This window comes from Chanos chanos, chromosome 16 (assembly GCF_902362185.1).
Source record: "Chanos chanos chromosome 16, fChaCha1.1, whole genome shotgun sequence".
NCBI classification, from domain to species: Eukaryota; Metazoa; Chordata; class Actinopteri; order Gonorynchiformes; family Chanidae; genus Chanos; species Chanos chanos.
In genome coordinates, this window is record NC_044510.1 from 6,052,595 (window position 1) to 6,065,101 (window position 12,507).

General features: G+C 42.1%; 1 protein-coding gene across 6 annotated transcripts in view; it reads left to right on the forward strand.

The window, feature by feature from the left end:
• The window catches only part of gpatch8 (G patch domain containing 8), a 36,514-nt gene that overhangs the window by 14,116 nt on the left and 9,891 nt on the right, over positions 1-12,507 (forward strand). For 2 of the 6 annotated variants that reach the window (XM_030793157.1, XM_030793158.1), the window contains exon 3: positions 4,321-4,393. In XM_030793157.1, coding sequence (XP_030649017.1) covers positions 4,321-4,393 — 73 coding nt within the window. Of the gene's footprint in view, positions 1-1,054; positions 1,261-3,539; positions 4,394-10,926; positions 11,583-12,507 lie in introns of those variants that run through there. The other 4 variants (XM_030793161.1, XM_030793159.1, XM_030793163.1 and 1 more) reach the window with 4 other exon arrangements.

Sequence of the window (12,507 nt, forward strand, 5' to 3'; positions counted from 1 at the left end):
TACCATATAAGGACTCTTTTATGAGTGGATTAGGACAGTTATCTCCATAGCAACCATTTAAACTGAGAGTTCTGAAGATGGCAGTTTATTAAGAGGTTGATTGTTGCTTGCTAAATCTATCCTGCGTCATATTAGCATACTTTACTAACACACAGTTCATTTGAAACCAGAAACATTTCTTGGACAATGAATGTAAAGTAAGACAGAACTGAGAGGAAGTTAGGAGGACAAAATGAATTTACACCCTGCAAGGTGAAGTTAAAAGGTCAGAGTCATGAGAGGTAATGCTTATGTTTTCTTAGGGGAAAAAAAGCTAACATTCTCACACTCACTCTCACTCACTCTCTCAATCTCTGTCTTTTTCACTCATTCACCCACTCTTTCTGTGTCCTACTCTATCTATCTTTGTTTGTGTTAGATATATTTGCTTCATATTGTAGGAGAGCTGGTCTGTTTGGTCTGGTCTTTGCTGTCGGCAGTGACAGGAATCTAGGGCAGACTTTTGAGAGGGTCAGATAACTCGACTTCTGAACGCTCTGACAGAGAGCAGCATGTGAGAGACCTGGCAAAACTGCAAGCACAAACACACGCTTTCAAACGCAAGACTTGTGTCCGATTTCTGTGTCTGCACACAATGAGACAAGTGTTGTTAGACCTTTCCATTGCACATACACACAGTAGTTAACAAATACAGTAGACTGCCTTGTATCTCTCTCTCTCTCTCTCTCTCTCTCTCTCTCTCTCTCTCTCTCTCTCTCTCTCTCTCTCTCTCCTCTCTCCTCTCTTCTCTGTCTCTTTTTTTCACTTTATTTTCACTCCAGTCATGTTTAACCCCTACTCAACCGCACCTTACCCCTACCCCACCCTCCTCTTCCTATCACTGTGTTAGTTGCAGCACATTGCACACCTCCCTCTCTCTTTATCTCTCTCTGTCTTTCTCTCTGCCACCACTCTTTTCCTTGTGGGAGTGTACCTGTTTGGACAAAATAACGTATTTTCCTTTTTTTGTTGTTTGTTATTTGATTTATATATATATTTTTTAAAAAAAAAGTCATTTAATATTAACAATAATTGCCACAGTCTGTTAGTGCATATGTAGATGTGTGAATGCACTATGGTAATGCAGTAGAAAGCTACAATAGCTGTAATTTTTTTGACAGAAAGTTGAGTTAGCACAGTAGAGAGCTTTCGAGTCTGAGCCGGTCTTCCGTTGTGTGACGTTTGACTGTTCTTTTGACAGCCCAGGGTTTTTAAAGCCAGGTTCGTATGGACATGTTTTCACTCCACTTGCACTGCTGTTGGATTCTTCGGCGTTGTTGCTTATCATCTGTTTCATTTTTTTTAGTGCATTCATCTGCTCATCCTGCACCAAACCTGCCCCCTCCTTCTCCTCTTCCTCCTCCTCCTCCTCCTACTGCTCCTCCTCCTGTCCACGACCACCAAATTCCTGACAATTGGACCTCCTGCATTAATTACAAGGCTTGGGTATGCTTCCCCAGGCTTTAGTCAGGCAATTTTGATTGACTCTGCAAAAATTATGAGTGAAAAAAATGTATATATTTATGTGTTTGAGCCAATGTTCACCGTCCTCCTGTGAATGTTTGATTCTGATTGGTTAGTTCCAAGTGTGGGGTAGGGACTTGGAATTATGCATAGATAGCATGCAACTGAATCTCTGATTTTGCCTTAGAGGTAATTTGAGGTCAAGTGCAATGCCCCTCCCCCCCAACCCCTACTGGATGACCAGATCTCCTATGATGGTGATGTGTGTGTTAAGCAAGGTCTGCTGCAGAGCCACTGCAATGCAGGCCATTTGGGCAGGGCTTATTGCACAAACATCTGCACTGCCGAGAGGCTGCAAAGGATTTTGGGCCTTGTAGTTCTCATTTCGACCACAGTAGTTTCTGTAGTTATGCCCCGCACATGTGGATTGTCATATCCCAACTACCATGGAGGCTATAGATGTTACCATGGTGATTTATATGAGAGCTTGTTGCTATGGTAATACACACTGCCCCATGCTGGACATTCACCTCAGCTTTCCTTTCTCTTTCACAAGAATCTTTTTCTATGCCCTTTTTTTAATCTTGTTTTTTGTTTTTTCCTGAGAGAAGTGCACAACCCAAATATACACATAGGAGATGCCTCAGTGTCTTTAAGCCCGAGGCAAAGAGAGGAGCATCAGAGCAGTGCCTCTTGCTCTAGTCATCTGCACACAGCATGTACAAGGCTGCCAACTGACAGTCACTGATGCTTGCAGGAAGCAGTTTGTTCTGGAATTGTAAAAGAGAGGACTGATGAAGCAAATACAGTGTAGAGCTCAACTGCTGCACACACAGAGGTGTGTTAAAATCTCCTCCTTCTCCAACCAGCAGGAGATCTGAAAAATGAAGGTGCTCATAAGGCATTGGCAGTTCACTCTGTCTTGGTTTTCCCATTTAAATCATCACTCAACTCCCCCATGTAACAAAGTTACTGGGCCCCATGGGGCCTATTCTAGTAACCTCTTTTTTAAATTGAAAATGTAATTGACAGCTGGTAGGGAAGGGTTTTTTTGTTGTTGTTTGAACAACTATAGCTCATCATTGATCTCAACATTATCAGCCTCCTAGTCTAGTTTGGAGAAATATTTTAACCCACTTAATTCCAGGAGTAGAGATGGCTTAAAGTTCATTGGCTCACACAGAAATTAGATCAATCCCAGCTGGCCAATCACATGCCAGCAAGGCTTTGTCAGGCGAGGCAGTGAAAAGGTGGGGTTAAAGAAGAAAGGGGGTGTGTTTTGTGGCAGTTGACACACAACTCTGATCCATAATGCACTAACTATGTTTGGCTCCGCCCCCCCGATTCCAAAAACCCCCGCTCACGTCTTGGCCTGCTCCATCTTAACTCCTGCCTCTAACCTACCACATAGCTACTGACCTCTGTTTAGATGAACCTTGACTTTGTGTGTCACATTTTCTTTGCCTGTTCATCACTAACACCATCTCATGCTCTTGGGTTCTTTTCCTCTCTCCTGGTATACGCTGAGTATATAGTCAATACTAACACCGCCGTTTCTTTTTGTTAAAGTGAGTTTTTAACAAAAAGCTGCATGCCGGTTACCGTTGTTTTTTGAATTGTCACCTGTTTTACATTGTTTGTTTTTTCGTTTGTTTATTTTTGGATACTTCCCTGCTGTTTGATGGTAGATTGCAGCACCAGTTTTTCATCATTTGGAATGGTTATACACTACAATATCAAGCTTTTTTTTTGTTTTGTTTTGTTCGTTTGTTTTTTGGCTCGATGTAGTTTGTAGTAGTGGGATACTAGTCCTGCATTTCATGTTTTGTTTTGTTTTAACTCCTTTTGTTTTTTTGCTGAACCTAAATGAATAAATGCTCTTATCCCCAGTTTTCTATGACTCACACATGCACACACACACACACACACACACACACACACACATACTGGCCTTGTAATGGTAACCCGAGGCCTATCTTTTTCTCTCTCTCTCTCTCTTTCCTTCTTTCTCTCTCTCCCTCTCTCCATTTCTCTTTCTCTCTCTATCTCTCTCTTCTTCCGGCTGCATATACTGTATGTTCCGTGGTGGCTCTGTTGTCATGGTGATGAACTCACAGAAAGCTTGTGAAAGATTTACTTTTGTTTCAAGATCTCTGCATTCATTGTGTTTTCCTTTTTTATTTTATGTTTGTTATCACTCCTTATTCTACTTGTTTTTTTGTGTGTGTGTGTGTGTAATATTTCTTGTGCGGTTTATATATGTATAATCATGTCTCCTAATACGTATATAACCAACTATATTCCTCTTCCTCCTCCTCTTCCTCCCCTCTGAGACTGATAGTGAAAGTGTTTTGGTACTGTTTGTGTCCAGTTCTGGCTAGATTTGTCCAGTGAGTTAGTTCCTTTGACACCAGGAGAGATCATATCTAATATAGGCCTATACTTAATCATGGTAGATGTAGTGTAGAACGTCTTAGCAAAGTTTAGTAGCTAGACCCTGCCACAATCCTGTCTCCCATAGCCACCCAGGACCTGTAGAAAAGTGTGTTCTTTAGGATTCTTCCACCGTCTTTTTCCTAACCTCTCTCACTTCTCCCTTTTCCCTTTCCCACTCTTCCTCTGTGATGAGGAGTACTGATGTCACAGGGTATAGAAGGTGGTGGTGATGATGATGATGATGACAGTGATTTTGTACTGATAGTCTGGCTTCCTGTGTGTGTGTGTTTGTGTGCGTGCTTTTCTGCGAGGATGTGTGTGTAAAGCTTTTCTTATTATTGGAATATTCTTGGTCTTTTTTTCCTCTCCTCCCATCATCAGGATAACATTGGGCACCGGTTGCTTCAGAAACATGGCTGGAAGCTCGGACAAGGCCTGGGCAAAACCATGCAGGGTAAGAACACTTTCTCTCCCCCCCCCTCTCTCTCTCTCGCTCTCTCTGTCTGAAAAGTCTCATACTGTACCACCAACAATGATGTCCCCATCCCACATGTGCTTTTGAAACACTTTCAGTAGAGAAGTGCCCATTTTTGCTCCTTGTTTCTGATTGGCTGTTTTATAGTTGGTATGACCCAATGGTTGTTCGGGAAATGCTCGGCAGACTTGGTGCAAAACGGTATTTGCATTTTATTATGGGATGACTGGTGCCAGAGGTATGGTAGAGTGACTGAGGAAAAGAGGCAGAAGGGTCAGAGGAATTAGAGGAATAAGACGCTGAGAGAGCAGAACAGGAAGATGAGTTAAAAGGATGAGTCGGTTAGGACTTGTTAAGCCTCCTCTTCTGTCCCGGGGTGGTTCTCTGCCCACTGCAGATTTTTATGAAACTATGGCGCACGCACACACACACACACACACACACACACACACACAGACAGAGTTCTATTGATACTGTTCTGTGAGACAGATAGAAAGGAGTGTTTTGGAAATTGCCCAAACAGCTTGCCCTACACTGAGATCCAAAATGAGCTCATCCATGAAAACAACTGGCTGCTTGTTTTTCTTCTCTTCAGTTCCACCCTTTCCTCCCTTTCTCTCTCTCACACTCTCTCTCTTTCTCTCTCTCTCTCTCTCTCTCTCTCTCTCTCATGCTCACATGTACACTGTCTGAATCATACTATGTGCAGCCTTGTTTTTAGAGTCCATTGGTGAATAGGGTGTGTGTATTCACACAATTGTCCTCATAACATAACTGAAACACTCCTCTGCTTGTCTCTGCTGGAACAGACACACAAGCTCAGACCATGAAACTCGTGCTGGAACTGGCCGAATGTCAAGCCGTTTCACTGGTAACAGATCCCTGTGCAGCCATTTCACATCACTGAGAGAATCAACACTGTAAGGGCTCGACTTTTTTAGACTTTTTTTTTTTTAAGTAATTTTTAGTTTTCATTTGACAATGAGTAAGGAGAGAGAGAAATGCAAACTCTTAAACTTACTGGTACCAGTGCTGCATTTGATAGCAGTCACTCCAGAAGAGGTCTGCACCTGTACTATCAGGCAAGCAGATCATCTTCCGGCAGTTTCCTTGTGAATCAAAGATCCTTTTCTGTGCTTGAGTGTGTGTGTGACTTTAGCCGTTTGTTAAAGGCAGGGCTGGTTGCCCAGTTGGCACCGGAGTTGTCAGTGAAATTGCGGCGGTACGAGCTTCTTTTAGAGGAAAACATTACTGTGCCCCTGTGGTGGACAGAGAGCTTTTGTCCATTACGCCAGTCTTATCTGGAAATTTCTACTCATGGAGTGCTTGTGCGAGAGTGCATTTGTGGTTCTCATTCTGGTTTATTAGGTTTTAAAAAGACCTGCGTTGTTCCGATTATACCAGGACCTGATGAAGGAGTGTCAGTGGAACACAGCATTCTTCTGCGTCATGTGCAAAGGCTAATGCAAATCTCTTACGACAGGCATTCAAGCTCAGTATTGATTTCCAAAAACTAAGATAAGGACACACTACTAAGTTTGACTTAAAGATGATCAGAGGCTAGTCCTTTTAAAGGTAAAATGAACTCAGATTTACTTATACACATCTCTGAACACAGACACACATCAACACATTCTCTCTCCCCCTTCCTGAGCTAAAGGGAGAAAGCAGAGGCATCCCTGTGCTGTCCACACACTGTGCAGCAAATCTAATTCAAGGCCCCTCTCTCTCTCACACATGCACACAGACTAAACATATTATTTCTCCATGTCCCTCCCACCACCCATTTAGCTGATTTGAAAAAATTAGCTGATGCAGTTAAGCATCATTAATCTCTCTCTCCTCCTTCCACCGATTGCCTCTTCATTAATATTTATACCCCTTCCCAACATATGTGGCGTCTGTCATAGCAGTCTTTAAATAAAATGAGGTTCTCTACTTCCCCGCAGGCAGGTGTTTTCTCTTTGCTGATGTCATAACGAAGGAACAGTCATAATAATTCACCTCTCATTATTGAGTTCACCCTCGTATATCAAACTATTCAGGACGTATTGAAATATTCAGGACAAAATTTCAGATTTTTACCATCTTAGATTTGCAGCTCATTCTATACAGGTTACCCCTACTTAGTTAATCTGTGTGTGTCTTTTTCTCTGTCCTTTGCATGTATTTTTGGTTCATTAATGTCATGTTCCAAGGTTTTCTTTTGTAGTTAGTCAAGTAGGGTATACATGAAGTGTAATTGTCTCTCTTCCTCCACACACCACTTCTCCTCTCTCTCTCTCACTCCCTCTCTCTGCCCTTCATTTGATAGGGAGTGGGTTGCATTGTGCTCCAGTATGGTGATGTAATTATTGGCAGGTTCAGCTCTCTTCAGAGATTGCTCTGAACCAAATAACCCCACATTCTCTAATCAGTGTTCATTGCAGTGCACACTCATAGACATACTTTCCCCCCATAGGAGAATAACCCAGTTTTATCTTGTGCACTCAGCAGTGTATATCTGTACTAGTTTAGAGCTGAAACACTGCACTGCACGTCACAAACTGAAAGCAGTTCCACAGGCATATACACATAGGGGTGGGCTTCTCTTCTGCATGTGTGCTCACACACTCACACATGCTCTTGCTGACGGTGTGCAAACATTCCACAGACAGATGTTGCAATCTAATTTATGTGAGACCGGGCTGCAGTACCTTCCTTTGCCCCCCCCCCCCGTCTCTTTTCTCACCTCTCCCTCCATCCTTGAAGACGTTGAACGTTCAGAGACATGGAATTTTTTTTTGTTTATTTGTTTTAATCTAAACAGTTCCTCCTCTCATGTTTTAGTGATTAGGTTTCTGATCTAGAAGATGGTACACAGAATAAAGGAGACTTCACTTCACCTTGATTTTTGAAGAGACCTTTGCACCACAGTCGATGAATAGATAAATTAAATTCAACAGAGGAATGGATAGATACATATTAATGCTCTGAATTTTGTAACCTTTTTGATCTCAATTCAGTTCTCTCTCTCTTGTAACAGAATGGTTTAAGGGCTTGTTTGTTTGAGTCTTTACAAGGTTACGCTGTCCTTCAGTCTAGCAGTACGTGCTGTGGGTAGCAATAAATAATGACTTTCCCATGGACTTGTGTTGTGGAAACACACACACATGAGCACACACCTCTGCCCAGCAGCTGTTTTAGCTATTTTGCTCCTGCAGGTTTTGAAGTTGACATTATGCTAAGAGTATTTGAGCAGTATTCTTCGTTTCTTTCATATCAACATGTATTGCTTTATTCAGAGTGTGCAGAAGCAGGAAGCTATTAATACTGTCTGGGTTAATTTGGCTCTGAGCAGCTGTATTTCATCAGCTTCACAAATTTCAGATGCCTCAGTCTCTTTGGCCCTGTTCACACCTGCCATTAACATGCTTCTTGGATGATCCGATCAAAAGTAGACAGCTCTAAGTACATCAGTTCACATCTGGCATTAAAATGCGTCTCCACATGCCTCTCGAATGACCACTTGTGATCGGATCTCACTTCCCCGCTCTGTATGCAAATAAATACGCACATTTCCGTTTGCAAAGACCAAATGCGTTGTTGTTTTTAACTGGCGGGAGGCAGCAATGTACTTCCTGTGCCTAATCTGCCAGAAATTAAAAGAGGAAGAAATCAAAACGAATGAGTACGCACTTTCGTCAGTTGAGTGGGCGGTCCTTCAGCATGGCCCAGGACGCATTCACGTACCCAGTACCTAAAGAATGTGGCCACATGCGGCCCAGGCCACCTCCAAATGTGGTCTGAGCGATCGGATCTCAATGCGTCCTCTGTCCGTCTTGGGTCCACTCGCACCTGTACTTAAAGCTGTCCACTTGTAATCGGATCACCCAAGACTGGTTAATGCCAGGTGTGAACAGGGCCTTTGACAAAACAATGGGTGAATGACAGAGAGAGAGAGAGAGTAGTGAGATGACGTGAGGAAAGAGGAAAGTACAAAGAGAGACAGGGATACAGAAGGGATAAGAAAGGTGAGAAAAAGGATTCCCAAAATCTGATACCCATGTAACCTTTTGTACCCCGAACTTCTCAACCTGTCTAAAAAAAAAAAGAAAAAAGAAAGGAAAAAAAAAACATATCAGGCCTCAACACAAAGCGACGTGTGAGTGAGAGTGCGTGTAAACTCTTGTCATTGCTGTGGCAACATTCTCTTCTCTAGTTCCTCTCTAAGAACTCTCATAACAGAACTATCCGGACGTTTCTGAAGATGGAGGCTGTTGTCACAGTAACATGCCTTCAATGAGGCTTGGGAAAGATCAGGAATGTTTCTTGAAAACTTTTTTTTTTGAAGCATAACTGTTTCTTCACCGTAATGTATTTTTAGCTACGTTTTTTGGTTTCATGACTTTCTTTGTACTGCTCTGTTTACAATGAGGAGTAGGTTGGGGGGGCGGGGTGGAAGGACTGAGTGGAATATTGTTTCAGCAACAGTGTGTGGGAGAGATACAGTCAGATAAAGAGTTGGACCTTGCAAGAGGAAATAATTACTCATATCTCCAGAGAGAGAAAGAGCACGAGAAACAAAGAGAGAGGCTGAACTTGGACTCCAAATTGTGGAAAAAGTGCATCACCCAACTGTTGCAGGAGTTAAAACGCAGTTAAAACCTTTTATGGGGAATTCACCTGTTAACACAGTGTGTGTGACAGAGGCCTTGGATTTCGTTTCAGGGATAAACCAGGTGTCTGTCAAAGCTGTCTTCCAGTTATGAGACTTGCAAAGAAGGAACTGAAGCATATGTGTGTGTTTCTTAAATGATATTTAAGATCCTAAGGGTTTTGTGAGAAAGTAGTGAGCGATAACATGACTCTGTCTTATCGTGGTATTACATGGTATTTGTAGGTGATGTGAGTGATGGTTCTTTTCCTTACACAGTTTCATTGAGAAAGATTGATATCGGTGCTTTGGTTTGGCCAAGTCTGTGTGTTAATGTGGTTGACACAGCCTAGTTGTGGTGTGAGTGTGTGTGAGTGTGTGTGTGTGTGTGTGTGTGTGTGTGTCACTGTGAACTGTGCTCATTTATACCAGCAGGACTGTATCATCCACACACAGCACCATTGCATGGTCACTCCTGGGTTTCTGTGATGAAATCAGAATTGATTCCCTCATTCCTGAGTCATTTTATTGAAATGTCTCCCCAATGCTTTAAGTTTCTGCTGTATTGACTCTGTTTTTTATTCCTCTGTTTCTTTTTTTGCTCTTTTTTTGTAGGTAAGGTTTGTAGGACTCCCCTTTTGTGTGTCTGTATGTGAGTGTGTGTGTGTGTGTGTGTGTGTGCGCGCGTGCGTATGTGTGTGTGGTTCTCTTGCTCTTGACAAAAATGAACTTGACGTAACTCGCCCTGTTTAAAGTGCAGCCTAACGGCCTCTCCTAGCTCTTTCCTACAAGCTTATAATCACTAAAACTTTCTCTCTGCTCAAATAAAAACAAATGCTGCAATTTGAAACCCACACCAAAATGAACAGGGGAAAAGATAAACAAACCTGTAGATCAATGTAGTGATATGTGATTACATCACTTCCTGTAGAATCAGCAACTATTTCCTTTGGATTGAGTACAGAATTCTGTCTCTGATAGATTAGAGGGTTTATATTTTTTTGTTTGTTTACTCGTTCTTTATATGTTTGTGGCTGCAATGGTGGGTGTTATCTGATTGGCTGTGAACTTGAGATGGGGCTCTTTGATTGGCTTTGAACATGACTTCGCCTCTCTTGATGAATCCTTTTGAATGGCTTGCAGAATGAGCCCGAATCTCTCTGCCCCACCATACCCTTCCCTTTCTGCCTGTTAGTCAGTCTGTCTGCCTGTCTCCACTCCTGTGAAGTGACTGTACACTCGTGGTAACGTGGGAGTGGGATCTGTGTGTCAGTGTGCGTGTGCGTGTGAGGGTGTGTGTGAATGTGTGTGTGTCACCAATGGTGGGGTGAGGGCTCAGGTGTTTTGGCTTGCAGGGAATACCTCTCCACCACCCCTTCACCACCACACAAAGGGAAAGAAAAAAAAAATAAAACCCATTCCTACCCATAATCCACCTCCTTTCCCCCTTCCAGCAAAAGCATGCAGGTCGTCCAGACCCCATCTTGCGTATCAGAGTTTTAAGCAGTGCAGAGCTTGGTCTAGGCTTGATTTGTCAATTAACATTCATTATGGTGCTTGACATTGTCATTCCCTTTTGTCAAGAGTGCATCTTTTCAAACAAAAAGAATACTTAGGATTGGCAAGATATCAGAGTAGTGTGTCCCTTGGTTTGTGTCGGGAGTTCCATGCGCTGCTGAAAACTCGTTCACAGAGGATGTCTGTCAAAAGTTCCTCCCCTAGATGTAAAAGTGGAACACTATGCAAACACATCTTTGGCCACCTTGTCTTGAAACCGTATTTGCCCATGGACCTTGACTGCATGATGGAGTGGGGGAAGCCGGGGGAGGGGGATTTTTTTTTTCATTATTATTATCATTATTATTATTATTATCATTATGATTTATTCTTTTATATTTTTTAATAAAAGGACAATCAGCCACAAGAGAGGGTTACGGGTAGACTTTTGACTTGATTAATATTTACACATAATACCACTAAAACCTTAATCCCTATTCTGATTGCTGGAACAGTTTCCTTCAATTGTTGTGCCTGTGAATTTCTGAACATAATGTCAATTCAGTGATACTTCACCCAGTGAGGTTCATTGAGTGAATGGGTTGTTGAATGGGTTTCCTAGAGAACAATTAGACTTATTATTGGTTTACAGATCTAAAACAAATGAGAATGAGAAGTTTCCTACAGGTTATTCAGTCGAAGCCGACTGCCAAACCACCCCCCACCCCCACACACACACGCTCTTCACCGGGGTAACATAAAGAGAATTAAGATCTCAATTTGGCATTTAGAAAACGATTGGGAAAGGGTTGCCGGAAAGCAGGGTGTGTTGAGAGGTTGACCCTGCAAGTACACAGATCTGAAGAGGTGGAAGGGTACACCAAGCTCTTCACCCCACAGAAACCCTAGCCCTAACCCCTCACCCTTGACCCCTTAACCCTCTCTGTGTGCCTCAATCTTCCTGCTTAACCAATTGGTGTTTCTTTTTTCCAGCGATATGATCCTGGCCATGTTGTGCTGATGGTAAACTTAGTGGTAAATGTTATTTTTTCCCCCTGATTGAATTGGTTTTTTTTATTATTATTTAATTTGTGTTTCTTTATTTATGTATTCTTTTATTTATTTTGTTTGTTTATAAATTTCCCCCCATTTTTGTTTCGTTTTGATTCTTGAGTCATCAGAGCACCAGTATTTTTATAGGCTTCAACTCTCTGTACCTCTCTCTGTATTAGTGTTCATTCTGCTGCCTGTGTTTCAGTGTAAAATACATTACCTATCTAGAGCATACTCATCATGTTTGTTTTCAGTTTTTCTTTGTTTTTTTTTTCTCTCTTGGGTGATCTCGTGGTACACTTCCCCTTTTTTTGTTTCGTTGCACATATTTTTACGTTTGATTTTCATTCTCTCCTTCGTCTGAATGGGTAATGCTAGATGTGGTTTTTTTTTTTTTTGTTTGTTTGTTTGTTTAACTTTAAGACCATCATTGATGGGGAGGGAATTAATGAGAACCACTCCAAAACCGTAACTGAAACACCGTCCAACTGTTGGGCCTGGTTCAGGACTCCTGCCCTTGCTGGTGATGGGTGATAGGGTGTCGCCTGACAGCTGTGTCTGAATAGTCTCTTTGTGCTTGTAGTTCACAACTCATCCTGCAACAGAGTAGACTCACTGTTATAGAAGCAAGTTTTCATTGAAATCTGTCATATTTTAATTGTTACTGAAAGAAAGTTTGTTTCAGGGGTTTCCTTTGTTTTTTATTTATTTTTTTGTTTTGCTTTAATCTTGACAGAATAAATAAATGGGGATCATTTGGGATTGTGCTAGTTTGACTGTTACCGCCCCCCGGTGGCAGACCAGATCACACATCCTCAGGGTGTAGGCATTTGGAGTCCTGGTCAGGCCCTACTCGTCACGTTAGTTTTTGTCATTTATTGCACAAATATTTATACCATTGGGCTGA